Source organism: Helobdella robusta (genome assembly GCF_000326865.2).
Source record: "Helobdella robusta unplaced genomic scaffold HELROscaffold_56, whole genome shotgun sequence".
NCBI lineage: Eukaryota > Metazoa > Annelida > Clitellata > Rhynchobdellida > Glossiphoniidae > Helobdella > Helobdella robusta.
In genome coordinates, this window is record NW_008705301.1 from 140,668 (window position 1) to 152,509 (window position 11,842).

The 11,842-nt window shown below is 32.7% G+C and overlaps 3 protein-coding genes across 3 annotated transcripts; 1 reads left to right on the forward strand and 2 right to left on the reverse strand.

The window, feature by feature from the left end:
• Window positions 1-833: 833 nt before the first annotated feature.
• On the reverse strand, window positions 834-4,301 carry HELRODRAFT_179673 (hypothetical protein; the record flags this gene model as incomplete). The annotated part of the gene is made up of 6 exons (XM_009028495.1): window positions 834-890; window positions 1,029-1,063; window positions 1,563-1,637; window positions 2,940-2,983; window positions 3,125-3,223; window positions 4,264-4,301. The coding sequence occupies 6 exons, from the start codon at window positions 4,299-4,301 to the stop codon at window positions 834-836; spliced, it is 348 nt and encodes a 115-aa protein (XP_009026743.1).
• Window positions 4,302-6,225: 1,924 nt separating this feature from the next.
• On the reverse strand, window positions 6,226-6,941 carry HELRODRAFT_179674 (hypothetical protein; the record flags this gene model as incomplete). The annotated part of the gene is made up of 3 exons (XM_009028496.1): window positions 6,226-6,542; window positions 6,626-6,757; window positions 6,845-6,941. 3 exons carry the CDS (start codon window positions 6,939-6,941, stop codon window positions 6,226-6,228), a joined length of 546 nt encoding a protein of 181 aa, XP_009026744.1.
• Window positions 6,942-7,450: 509 nt separating this feature from the next.
• HELRODRAFT_155212 (hypothetical protein) lies at window positions 7,451-11,841 on the forward strand. The gene is made up of 11 exons (XM_009028497.1): window positions 7,451-7,615; window positions 8,653-8,793; window positions 9,093-9,194; window positions 9,756-9,791; window positions 9,904-9,959; window positions 10,056-10,134; window positions 10,336-10,464; window positions 10,678-10,755; window positions 11,108-11,244; window positions 11,450-11,489; window positions 11,515-11,841. Exons 2-10 carry the CDS (start codon window positions 8,680-8,682, stop codon window positions 11,451-11,453), a joined length of 735 nt encoding a protein of 244 aa, XP_009026745.1. The 5' UTR covers window positions 7,451-7,615; window positions 8,653-8,679; the 3' UTR covers window positions 11,454-11,489; window positions 11,515-11,841.
• The last annotated feature ends 1 nt before the right edge of the window (window position 11,842 follows it).

Genomic DNA, 11,842 nt, shown 5'->3' on the forward strand with positions numbered 1-11,842 from the left:
TTAATCGGATTTTTTTTTCATATATAAAATACTATGAAATCAATCAATCAATCAACCAATCAATCAACCAACCATTCATTCAATCAACTAATCAACCAACCAATCAATGAACCATATTTGAAAAATATTTGCAAGGCTTGTTCAAACTCGAACAAACACTTAACTGTACAGATCTACAAACAATTTCGAGATTTTAGTAAAGAAAGAAAAACACAATAGTTGCTTTTATTAAATCAAGAAATATCCAAAAATTATATAACCAAATTAAAAAAACTAGAAACCAGTCAACATTTAATAAATAATTAAATAAATAAATAGACATTAAAAAGACGACGAGAATAAAATGTAGTTTGTTTTGTTGGTGTGGGGCTGTGAAGCGAAAACAAACACATCACAAAAAACTAGTAAAAAGTCGCAAGAATAGTAGTCAGTCACCTACCTACAATTAAATTACTCTCAGGGCCCTAGCTTACTTATAATCATTAACTCAACTCACCTACCTACAAATATGTTTTTCTACGTTTTTGGAATTTTACATGTTTTAGGTATTTTATTTTACATATTTCAGCGTTTTTATTTTACTTGAAACTTTTTAACTAATGTTAAGCCCTAGCCTACCTACGATTGTTCAATTAATCTCAATCCCTAACTTACCTATGAATAAAATTAAGTCCGGTAAAGAAAATAGAAAGTTGAAGAGAAACATAACAACGACACCGAATGAATGGATGTTGTGTATGTGTGTGTTGTATTGATGTATGTGCGTAAATGTGCGCGCGTGTACTCTCCAGAAACTTCTTATTGTCATCTTAGAATTGTCATCGGAACGATCATCATGAGACGACCATGTGAAACGTGCTGACGCCCGCCACAACCCACCTCTCATCATTCTGCAGACAAATTTTTTTTATTAGCCTAGTAATAAATGAATGTTAGAATCTTAGAAGAAAAAAATTATAAAATGAAAATAATGGCAAATAAACAATATTTTAAAATAATAAAGAGAGTAAAATGTAAAAAAAATTTACTTTCGTCCATTCGACAAAGGCAGAATGTTGAATGCCTGAGTGAGTCAAGAGTCAATGAATTAATTAATGATTCAATGATTAAAAAAATTTAATGGAAAAATAATTTGAAAGATTGAGTGATAAAATGAATGAATGAATGAATGAATCAATCAATCAATGAGAAAAATTAAAAGACGAAACTACTAAACCTTACTTCAAAAATCGTCGTTACAGTACTTCATTGCACCGACCACCATCATCTGGTCGGCACACATGATGATTTCATCCGAACTTCTGATTGTCAGTCGAACAGCCAACGCGCTGATTCTTCCTACACCACCATCATCATACGTAAATCATCATGAGACAACCATCTGAAACGTGCTGACTCCCACCACTGCCCACCTTTCATCATCCTGTAGACAAATTTTTTTTATTAGCGTAGTAGTAAATGAATGTTAGAATCTTAGGAGCAAAAAAATTATAAAATAGAAACAATGGCAAATAAACATTATTTTAAAATAATAAAGTGATTAAAATGTAAAAAAAACTTACCGTCGTCCATTCGACAAAGGCAGAATGTTGAATGCGGCTCGGTTCCTACGTTGTCCTCCAAAACTGGTGCCAGTCCTCATCGAGATTGTTGTTGAAACACAGCCCGTGTTGATGGAGAAAGATAGAGAAAGAGTAGATTCTCATCAGAAAGCTTAGCGGTGCCTGCATCTCAAAATGTTTAATAAAAATAATCCTATCTACCTATTCAATTACCTTAACTAATCTATATTAAATTGTTAATGGTACGATAGTCGAAAGTCCCCCTTCCTTCTCCCTCCTTGCACAGAGGCTCACCGACAGCCAGGGCACCGGATAGTAAACCATTGCCGTGCGGATAGTAGACTATTGCCGTGCGGATAGTAAACCATTTGCCGTCCGGAAGCCGTGCGGGTAGTAGACTATGGCCATGCCGCATGGTAAATCATTACCGTGCAGATAGTAAACCATTGCCGTCCGGATAGTAAACCATTGCCGGTTCACCACTGGCCACCAAGGCTTACCTCTGACAAGAGACTTTGAAATCCAGAGTCAATCGGCTATCGTACCCTCAACTTACCTATTCATTACAATTAAGCCCTAGCTTACTTAAAATTACAAAACTCAAGAGCCCAATTCATTTAGCCAATCGGCACCCACCCCACCACCTACGTAATGCCTTGGGCTCCAACTTAGTAATAATAATATAAAACTTAAACCCTAAATCTATTAATGAGTATGTGTTACAACGTAGCCTTAACCTACCTATTCATTACATTACGGTCCTAGCTTACTTAAAATTACAAAACTCAAGAGCCCAATTCATTTAGCCAATCGGCGCCCACCCCACCACCTACGTAATGCCTTGGGCTCCAACATAATAATAATAATGTAAAACTTATATTAGCCTACCTATCGATACACTTACGGCGTTTTAATTTACATTACAAGATTGTTCCTAGAATTACATTATTGCCCTTAATTACCTATAAAATTAAATTACTCTCAACCTTAGTAATAATAAATTAGAATGTGTAATGAAAATAAAATTACGCTCAAATACTAACATATGTGTTTATGTATGTATTTGTGTGTGTGTGTAATACGCTGACGCGTGTAATGTTGGTGCAAGAAAAAATAGAAGCGATAAACTTACACGCCTACCTATTCAACTACATTAGTGTTGGATGCTTCTTATCTATCCTACCTACAATTAAAATTATGCCTATCTAACCTACCTATATAGCTACTTAATGTATTTGTGTGTGTGTGTGTGTGTGTGTGTGTGTGTGTGTGCGTGTAAGCATTCTTACTTAATGTTAAATTACATAGAAAAACAGAGAAAAAAGAATAAAACGTATCCCGGCCAGGCGTGTGTTCTTTGCCACTGAATGAACGAACGTAGCCTGACATCCTCCACGATGAATTCCTTTGGAAGCTTCAACCTGAATAAAATGGAAGAAATGGAAAAATCTTATTTATTTGACTAATTTAAATGAAAATAGAAAAACGAGCCGCGGTGAAACCCGTCGGAAAAGCCAGCCAACTTGCAAACAAAAGAACCGCAAAGAAACCGTAAAACGTACCCCAGCAGGACGTGCATTCTTTGCCATGGAATGAACGAACGTAGCGTGACATCACAACGATTCTGATCGTCCACGATGAACTCCTCTGGATGCTTCAACCTGGATAAATGAACCTGAAAAACCTAAATGAATGGTAAAATCTTATTTATTCAATTTAAATAAAAATAACCGCAAAGAAACCGACCGGTCGGCAAAGAAAAGAGAAAAGAAGAGCAAAGAAAGGTATCTATATAGGATTTATGCTCTATATAACTCTATATAACTCTATATAACTCTATATAACTCTATATAACTCTATATAACTCTATATAACTCTATATAACTCTATATAACTCTATATAACTCTATATAACTCTATATAACTCTATATAACTCTATATAACTCTATATAACTCTATATAACTCTATATAACTCTATATAACTCTATATAACTCTATATAACTCTATATAACTCTATATAACTCTATATAACTCTATATAACTCTATATAACTCTATATAACTCTATATAACTCTATATAACTCTATATAACTCTATATAACTCTATATAACTCTATATAACTCTATATAACTCTATATAACTCTATATAACTCTATATAACTCTATATAACTCTATATAACTCTATATAACTCTATATAACTCTATATAACTCTATATAACCATGCATACTACCACATTCAATCAATAAAAATTTCACTTAAACCTGGAACCACCGCGTACCTGTTGTATGTATGGTGTGAAAAAAAACAAAAAAAAACAAAAAACACACCACAAAGTAGAGTAAAAGAATAGAAGTTCCTAACCTACCTATGTAACTAAATTACCTTATGCCCTAGCCTACCAATATAATAAATTAATTTTTACCTCACCTACCTATGCTTCATTAACTTAACTCAAGACTCATGAAGAAAGATAAAATGGAGTAAAACAGAACATAAAATACTACCACACAAACAAACATGATGTATGTATGTATGTATGAGCAACCGCTAAAGAACCCACCTAAAATATAAAAAATACAACATACAAACCACAGACATGCAAACTCTATATAACTCTATATAATATAACTCTATATAATAAAATAAATAAAAATAAATAAATTATAAAAATAAAATAAACGAGATCAGACAGACTGCTTCAAGCGAGGCAGAATGCCTGATCTGATTTTCATGTTGTCTCAGCTCCTATTTATACTCGTTTCAACCATACATTTCCATCATTTCAATCATTCACATCAGTAAAAAACTTATTTAATGTATGAACTACACTATTATACAGTCTTAACCACAATGCTAACCGTACTAAATTGACGTCATCGAACGAACGCCTTCGTAACTTTCTGATTGGCTGGTTGAATCTGCTATATTGCTTTTTAAACCAACATATAATCTTGTTAAATATGCGTAGATTTATAAGCGCTTTTCTATTAAAATTTTGCTCGCTTTATATATATAGTATATAAATTTATTATTGAAGCAACAGTAATCAGTGCTACATATGTGCGCACGCAGTTCAAATTTTTCTGAGAGAATTCCAAATTGTTTGAGACCACACCTAGCTTAACATCCAATTTCAAGACGACCAAGCCAAGCTGATCCAATATGCGTAAATTTATAAGCACTTTTATATTAAACTTTTGCTCGCTTTATATACGAATATCCCAATATAACAAATTTTCCATCCTATTTTAAAAATTTTCATTGATGCTTTTTAATCAGTCAGGTCAAAATCATCATCATCGATATCGCGGTGAAATCAAATTGAAAATTTTTTAATAATTGTTGATAAAAGTAACCTAAACATATATATATATATATATATATATATATATATATATATATATATATATATAGTAAAAAGTTTAAATTTTTCCGAGAGAATTCAAAATAATTTGAAACTACACATAACACAATTGTACAATTTGAATGTGTAAATACAATATTATAAATGTATTATAACTACGTATATATATATATATATATATATATATATATTTCTTTATTTTGTTTTGCCTGCGTATGATATTTGGTTAAATTTATTTGATAGAAATTGAATATAACCTTTATACAGGCTGATCAACTGCCATCTAGTGAAATAACTACTGTTAACATGACCACATTTCCCCCAACGATTTCTCAACGATATACCCATCCTATTTTATAAATTTTATTTGATGTTTTTTAATTAGTCAGGTCACAATCATCATAATCATCATCGATATCGCAATGAAATCAAATTGAGAATTATTTATCTTTATTCATTTTATGATACTATTTTGCTCAATAAGATACTGTTTGATACATATAACTAGAATAAATATTACGGCCTTCGCTCACTTTCAACGGTTGAACAAGGAGCTTTCTTCTGGAGGGGAGTTGGAGGGTGATTTTTTATCTTTCGAGTCAAAAGTTACGATACTTTACTAATTACGGAATATTGTTTTTATTTAAAATGTTAAAATTTTATTTTTTTAAATTGTTATTCAATATGGTAATTAATTACTTTTATTTGGTATAAATTTAAACAAATAAAATCGACATTACCGAAAATAATTAAAAGTTGCAAAAATTGAGATTCTTTGCATATCCCTGCTTCAACACATAAGAAAGTGTTGTTTAATGGTAAATAGGCCTCCCCTTGATCCATATTGATTCCTCAGTACATTCAAAACGTAGCTGCAAAAAGTGTTGCTGAAGACTAAGAGTTTAATCTTGACGCTCAAATATTTTAAGTTAATTTAATTTAAATTATCATTTTTTTATCATAGCATTCATGCATCACGATTCCATTAGACAAAATGTCAGAAACGGGCATTAAAAAACCATGAATAAAAGATGATGGCGTGATGAAGGTGCATGCTTTTGGTGAAATTCTACATGAGCCCCAACTTATGAGTGCATTCACACAAACAGGCAAGCAAATAAACAAAAAAATTACAATAAACTTGCTTATAATAATTATTTTCTGATGTTGGTCTATAGTTATAGGTATAATTTTTATTTGGATTCGTTTGTTTTGTCGTTTTAAACCGTAAAAACTCTTTATGTGAATTTATAAGTCAATTTTTAAAGTATAATATTTTATTGAATAATAAACTAACAACATGTTACGTAAATAAGATGATGTTTGCCTGTATAGAAATTTGTTGGCGCGGTACCTGCCTCAACCGATGTGAATGAGATGTATCTTTTGGCCATCGTGTGATGAAACGTCACATCCCAGGCCAGCGAACGTCTCATAGCCCATGGAAAACTTGGGTGACTGTCAGGTCTAAAGTTTCCACCATCCGCAATCAGGCCTACCGGATCTTTTACCACCGATATAGCAGCTTTCTGGAAGCAGCAAACCAGGAAATCATTCTTATCGTTAGGCAGCATTGAGTTTTGTAAGGAAACCGTGGCGGCGGCATCAGCTTAAAAAGCAGAAGGCGCCAGCTCAACCACGGTCCTAACCCCAAACACCCTTGACAAATTGGCAGTATTGCTTGGAGCCAACTCTTGTTGACTACGGCTACGTTGGAAATATTTTCGAAACCACTGCGGGGACAAAGGTCAAACTTTTGTAAAATTAACCTTTCATGGCCCGGAGAGGTCCTGCGAAAATAAATGAAACGAGGCAGGTAGGCAGCTTGTAGCGTGAGGGTTAGTGCGTTATGTTTAGAAGTGAATTCAAATTTTGCAAGTTTATCCAGAAACAATTTGCATTAAGCATCACCTGGATAAACAATTGATCCCAAAAATTTCGCATCTCCCGTGGGGAGTTTTTCAATTGGATGCATTGAGCTTACTGGTTCTGCTCTATTAAAAAACATTTTGTGGTTCCGAGCTAGACCTGTAGAAGCTTCTTTGTTGGAAATGAAATTGACATCTTCAAGCAAAGTATGTGTGTATGTATGTTTGTTTGTATGTATGTTTGTATGTGTGTGTGTATGCATGTATGTACAGTGCACATGTCATGTATGTTTCTTCAGTGGGAGGAACATGATGAAATGAATTTTCGTACGTCGCATTTAAGCGTTTTTTCGATTGCATGTTTGACATATGTTTGTGTATCTGCATGTATTAAGGCATGTATGTATGTATGTATGTATGTATGTATGTATGTATGTATGTATGTATGTATGTATGTATGTATGTATGTATGTATGTATGTATGTATGTATGTATGTATGTATGTATGTATGCATGTATGTATGCATGTATGTATGTATGTACGTATGTATGTATGTATGTATGTTTTATATATATATATATGTATATATATGTATATATATAAATTTGGTATAAAATCTGCATTCAATACATCCAAACAAGAAAGGCAGCAATTACCATTGTATCAAACGATCAGTCAACATTGTATGATGCGTTTCAGCTAAACCAACAACAATAAATCAATCAATAATTTAAAAAAAGTAATAATAAAATATAATTTGTATTTAGTGTAAAATTATACATCGGCATTCGACATATGGTAATGTTTTTCCGCGTTAGTTGTGTAAATATTTTAATAATTTAAATTTGATTTGTTTTGGATTTTTAAGAATTATATCCGAATTGAATTAAGTGGTAATTTTTATAAATGAATAATAGTGATAATAATACCGTTTATACATAAAATTTTATCTAAACTACATAAAAAAGTTATATTTATAGTTGATGGTTTGGATAATTGATCATAATCACATCATCTTCGTTAATCTTTATTTTACATTACATCATTACCGTTATTATTATTATTATTATTATTGTCATAATTAATGATACTATTATTTAAAATATTATTATAGTCGCCATTAAAGCCCGCACATCCTCAACAGAGCAATTAATAACGACAAAATCAACAAAATATCTACACAGCAATTACCATTTCAAAATTAATTACGAACTGCATGTTTGTATGTATGTGTGTGCCAGTATATTATGCATGTATATGTGTATGTATGCATGTATGTGTGTATGTATGCAAGTATGTGTGTATGTATGTCAACGAGTGTTTCGGTCCTTTAAGGTTCTTTAACTTCCTGACACGAGAGAGAGAGAGAGAGAGAGAGAGAGAGAGAGAGAGAGAGAGAGAGAGAGAGAGAGAGAGGAGATGGAGAGAGCCAGGATCACATCATCCAGTGATCAGTTGGATGTCTCTTGCTGAGCAAACAATTCGGCGCGTGATTTCAATTGAAATCACCTCTTTTTATACCGAAAAATTGTTTAGGCAGGCGTGCTAATATCAAATCGGCACATCACGATGCGAGCTGTATATCGACAAGTCACACGTTAAGCCGAGTCTGGGAGTGTTGAGTTATCGGAAGTTCTACGTGTATTCATTCAGCCTCGCCTGTAAACTATTTAGAATATTCACATTCTTTTTTCTTCCAGCATAACACGTATGTGCGTATGTACGTACGTAAGTAATTGCAGAAATACAATTGACAAATGAAGTGTTGGTTGATCAAATGAAATGTTGGTTGTTTTAATTATCGACAACTACTAGTGTAGAAATATTCATTTTTCACAATTTTTTCACAGTTTTCACAGTTCCAAAACATCACCACAATGATTGTTGTTGTTGTTGCCATGGTTACGACGATGACGTCAGAGGGTAGGCTGGAAGTTAATCACGGAAACATTAGCATGTACACGGAAGATGTGACCTGTGATGATGGGAAGGTTATGATGATGATGATGATGATGATGATGATGATAATGATGATGATGGTGATGATGGTGATGGTGTAAAGTTATTGTTGATGATGCTGTAGTTGTTAATATGTTGATAAAGCCAATTAATTTTTTTCAAATTTTTTTTTGTAGTAATCGATTGTTTTATGTTCAGAGAATGTGTTTGTGTGTTGTGTATTAATATGAACATTATTGATCTAATTCGAATATTGTTATATAAATATCATACTCTCAGCAACACACACACCAACAAACACACACAGACACAAACAAACACACACACACAGAGAAATATTATGGTTGATCTACCACCTGACGATTCAGCATACGAATGTACAAGTGAAGACGTTTTTGGCGACCTAACAGAAAATTCTGATGAAGTTGGCGGGGTAAGTTTTTAGAATTTGTACCGTAGAAATAATTACACTGCGTTGGTAATTCTATCTAAGTGAGGATGTGTTGCTAATAGATGTTTGTGATTTCAACATTTTACGCCACAAAACCTTCAAAAACTGCAGTCTAGGTGAACAGTTTTCTTTCTATTCTGATTCAAAAATGTCATTTTTTAATATAATTTAATAAAATTAGAATAATAATAAAATGTCATTTTTAATATAATTTAATAAAATTAGAATAATAATTTGGGGGAAAAATTTTTACATCCGGACACCCATCCTGACGACAACCACCAGTTATAAGCGGTGGGCCTAGCCTTTTGCTCAAAAGCGCGCAAGGCAGTGTGGATGCAGTTTTATGTCATGCCCAAGACGTATAACTATATATAAATCTATATAACCGTATATAAAACTATATAACTATATATGATCACTAACTCTACATAACTATATATAAATCTATATAGCCGTATATAAAGCTATATAACTATATATGATCAATAACTCTACATAACTATATATAAATCTATATATAAGACAAATATCTCACCACAGAGGGTATCATGTCTTGAACTACATGAGGTCCCAGATGTGAGTTAATGATTTTAGTTATCTCTTTATCACTAAATCTTTCCAAATACAATGTTTTCGGTTAATTCTTTAAACATTAACTGATTAGCATAATTTATTCAACAAACAACAGCCCATACACACATGCATGGATAGGACCATAACCTATACCGACGATCCACCACGGGGGTATTTTTTTGCATATATTATTATTATTATCATGATTATTATTTGTTTTCTCATCATCAACAACAACCACAACAACAACGTCATAATCATAATCAGTGGACCCCACCGCCCAAAATGGCCGACGTATGGAACGTACACTTACTTGCCACCTCAGAGATGGGTACACTCTCTAGAAGTAACTTTTTGATTTCTGTATATATTCTTCAAAAAACATCATCATTATCAGCATCATCTACAACAACAACAACATCATCATTATCAGCATCATCTACAACAACAACAACATCATCATTATCAGCATCATTATCAGCATCATCAACAACAGCAATATCATCATTATCAGCATCATCCACAACAACAACATCATCATTATCAGCATGGAGCAGTCGCATTTTTGTACCACCCATGTTCTGATAAGACGTTGAGGGATCAAGTCGCCAACAGACTGAAGAGTTGCATGAGGAAATTCGTCATCACTCCCTACCGGCTTCCACATCCTAATTTCGTCTGTTCATATTTCATCAAACTTCATTTTATAGTCATAAATAAATGATATATATATATATATATTATAATCGTAGTTTGTGTTTTGAAATTCGTCTTTGGCATTCTCAAAAGAGTTCGAACTGAGTCATCGAAACAACAGCGCCAGGCATCTAAGTCATCACACCATCGGTGTTTCATTCCAATTTATTATTATGAACTTCACAATTGACAGCCATTCGCCCTGCTTACGTATTCCTGCAAATATGAATTCAATAATTACGATGAGGTTGCCATCGTAGGCTTTATAAGGGTCAGTTTTCATCGATTGGTGCATTGATTAATTGATTAACATTGAATGAATGGTTGATTGATTGAATGATTGAATCACTGATCAATTATATGGTTGATTGATTGATTGAATGATTGAATCACTGATCAATTATATGGTTGATTGATTGATTGAATGATAGAATCACTGATCAATTGAACTATTGATGAAAATGCGAACGATTTGTTGCTTAACGCTTAACAAGCGGTTATGAGATTATATGAATAGATGATTGATTGTTTGAACGAACGAATGAATGAATAAATGAACAAATGATTGGTTATTTACATAGTTGATTGACTAATTGAACGAACGAATGAATGAATAAATGAAGAAACACGCCATGGACCCGAAGAAAGCTTCTGAATACGACTTACCAAACGACGGTTCCTACGACTTGCTACTGGAAGAAAAATCACAAATCGTTCCCGGGTCGGACTTCAAAGATTCAAATTTGTGTCCGGATTTCCGGTAAAATAATTAAGTGGCTAATAAATTTCAATATAATTAATCGTCAATCCACATCAACATCACATACTTACCGTTTGATGATGCACAAGTAGACTTTAAAGTACTTATACTCTGACTAAATGGAACTAAACTCCGATTGCACGGGGCTAAGTGTAGTAAAATTCTTATTAAACTGTCATTAAACATCATTAAATCTTCATCGCAGGTAAACGTTCGTTAAATGATTACGTAACTATGGATGAGTGTTAGGAAGAAATGCACTATTGGCTGACTGGTGTACATTCACTGGCATATCCCTCTTACTGATCATTTTAATTGGGGATTAGTTATAATTAATATTAATTATGATCATGGTTTATAAATAATAAATTAAATAACGTTTCAAGGGCTAGCTGGTGAATTTGTTTCAAAACATCGTCGCATAATATTTATAAAAATTTATCATTTTGTGTTCAATTTTTTGCGGGAGAATTTTTATCCATTCACACACACACAAACACATCTCATATGCAATCCCATTTACTAACTATATAAATGTATTTAGTAACTTAACTTGATGTAATAATTATTTTATTGGTGATTGAATAATTAATAATAA

Coding starts and splice junctions, on each gene's coding strand:
- HELRODRAFT_155212 (XM_009028497.1), top strand. CDS start 8,680: ATGATTGTTGTTGTTGTTGCCATGGTTACGACGATGACGTCAGAGGGT. Junction 10,465..10,677: donor GGCTTCCACATCCTAATTTC/GTCTGTTCATAT, acceptor CACAATTGACAG/CCATTCGCCCTGCTTACGTA. Junction 10,756..11,107: donor CCATCGTAGGCTTTATAAGG/GTCAGTTTTCAT, acceptor GAATAAATGAAG/AAACACGCCATGGACCCGAA.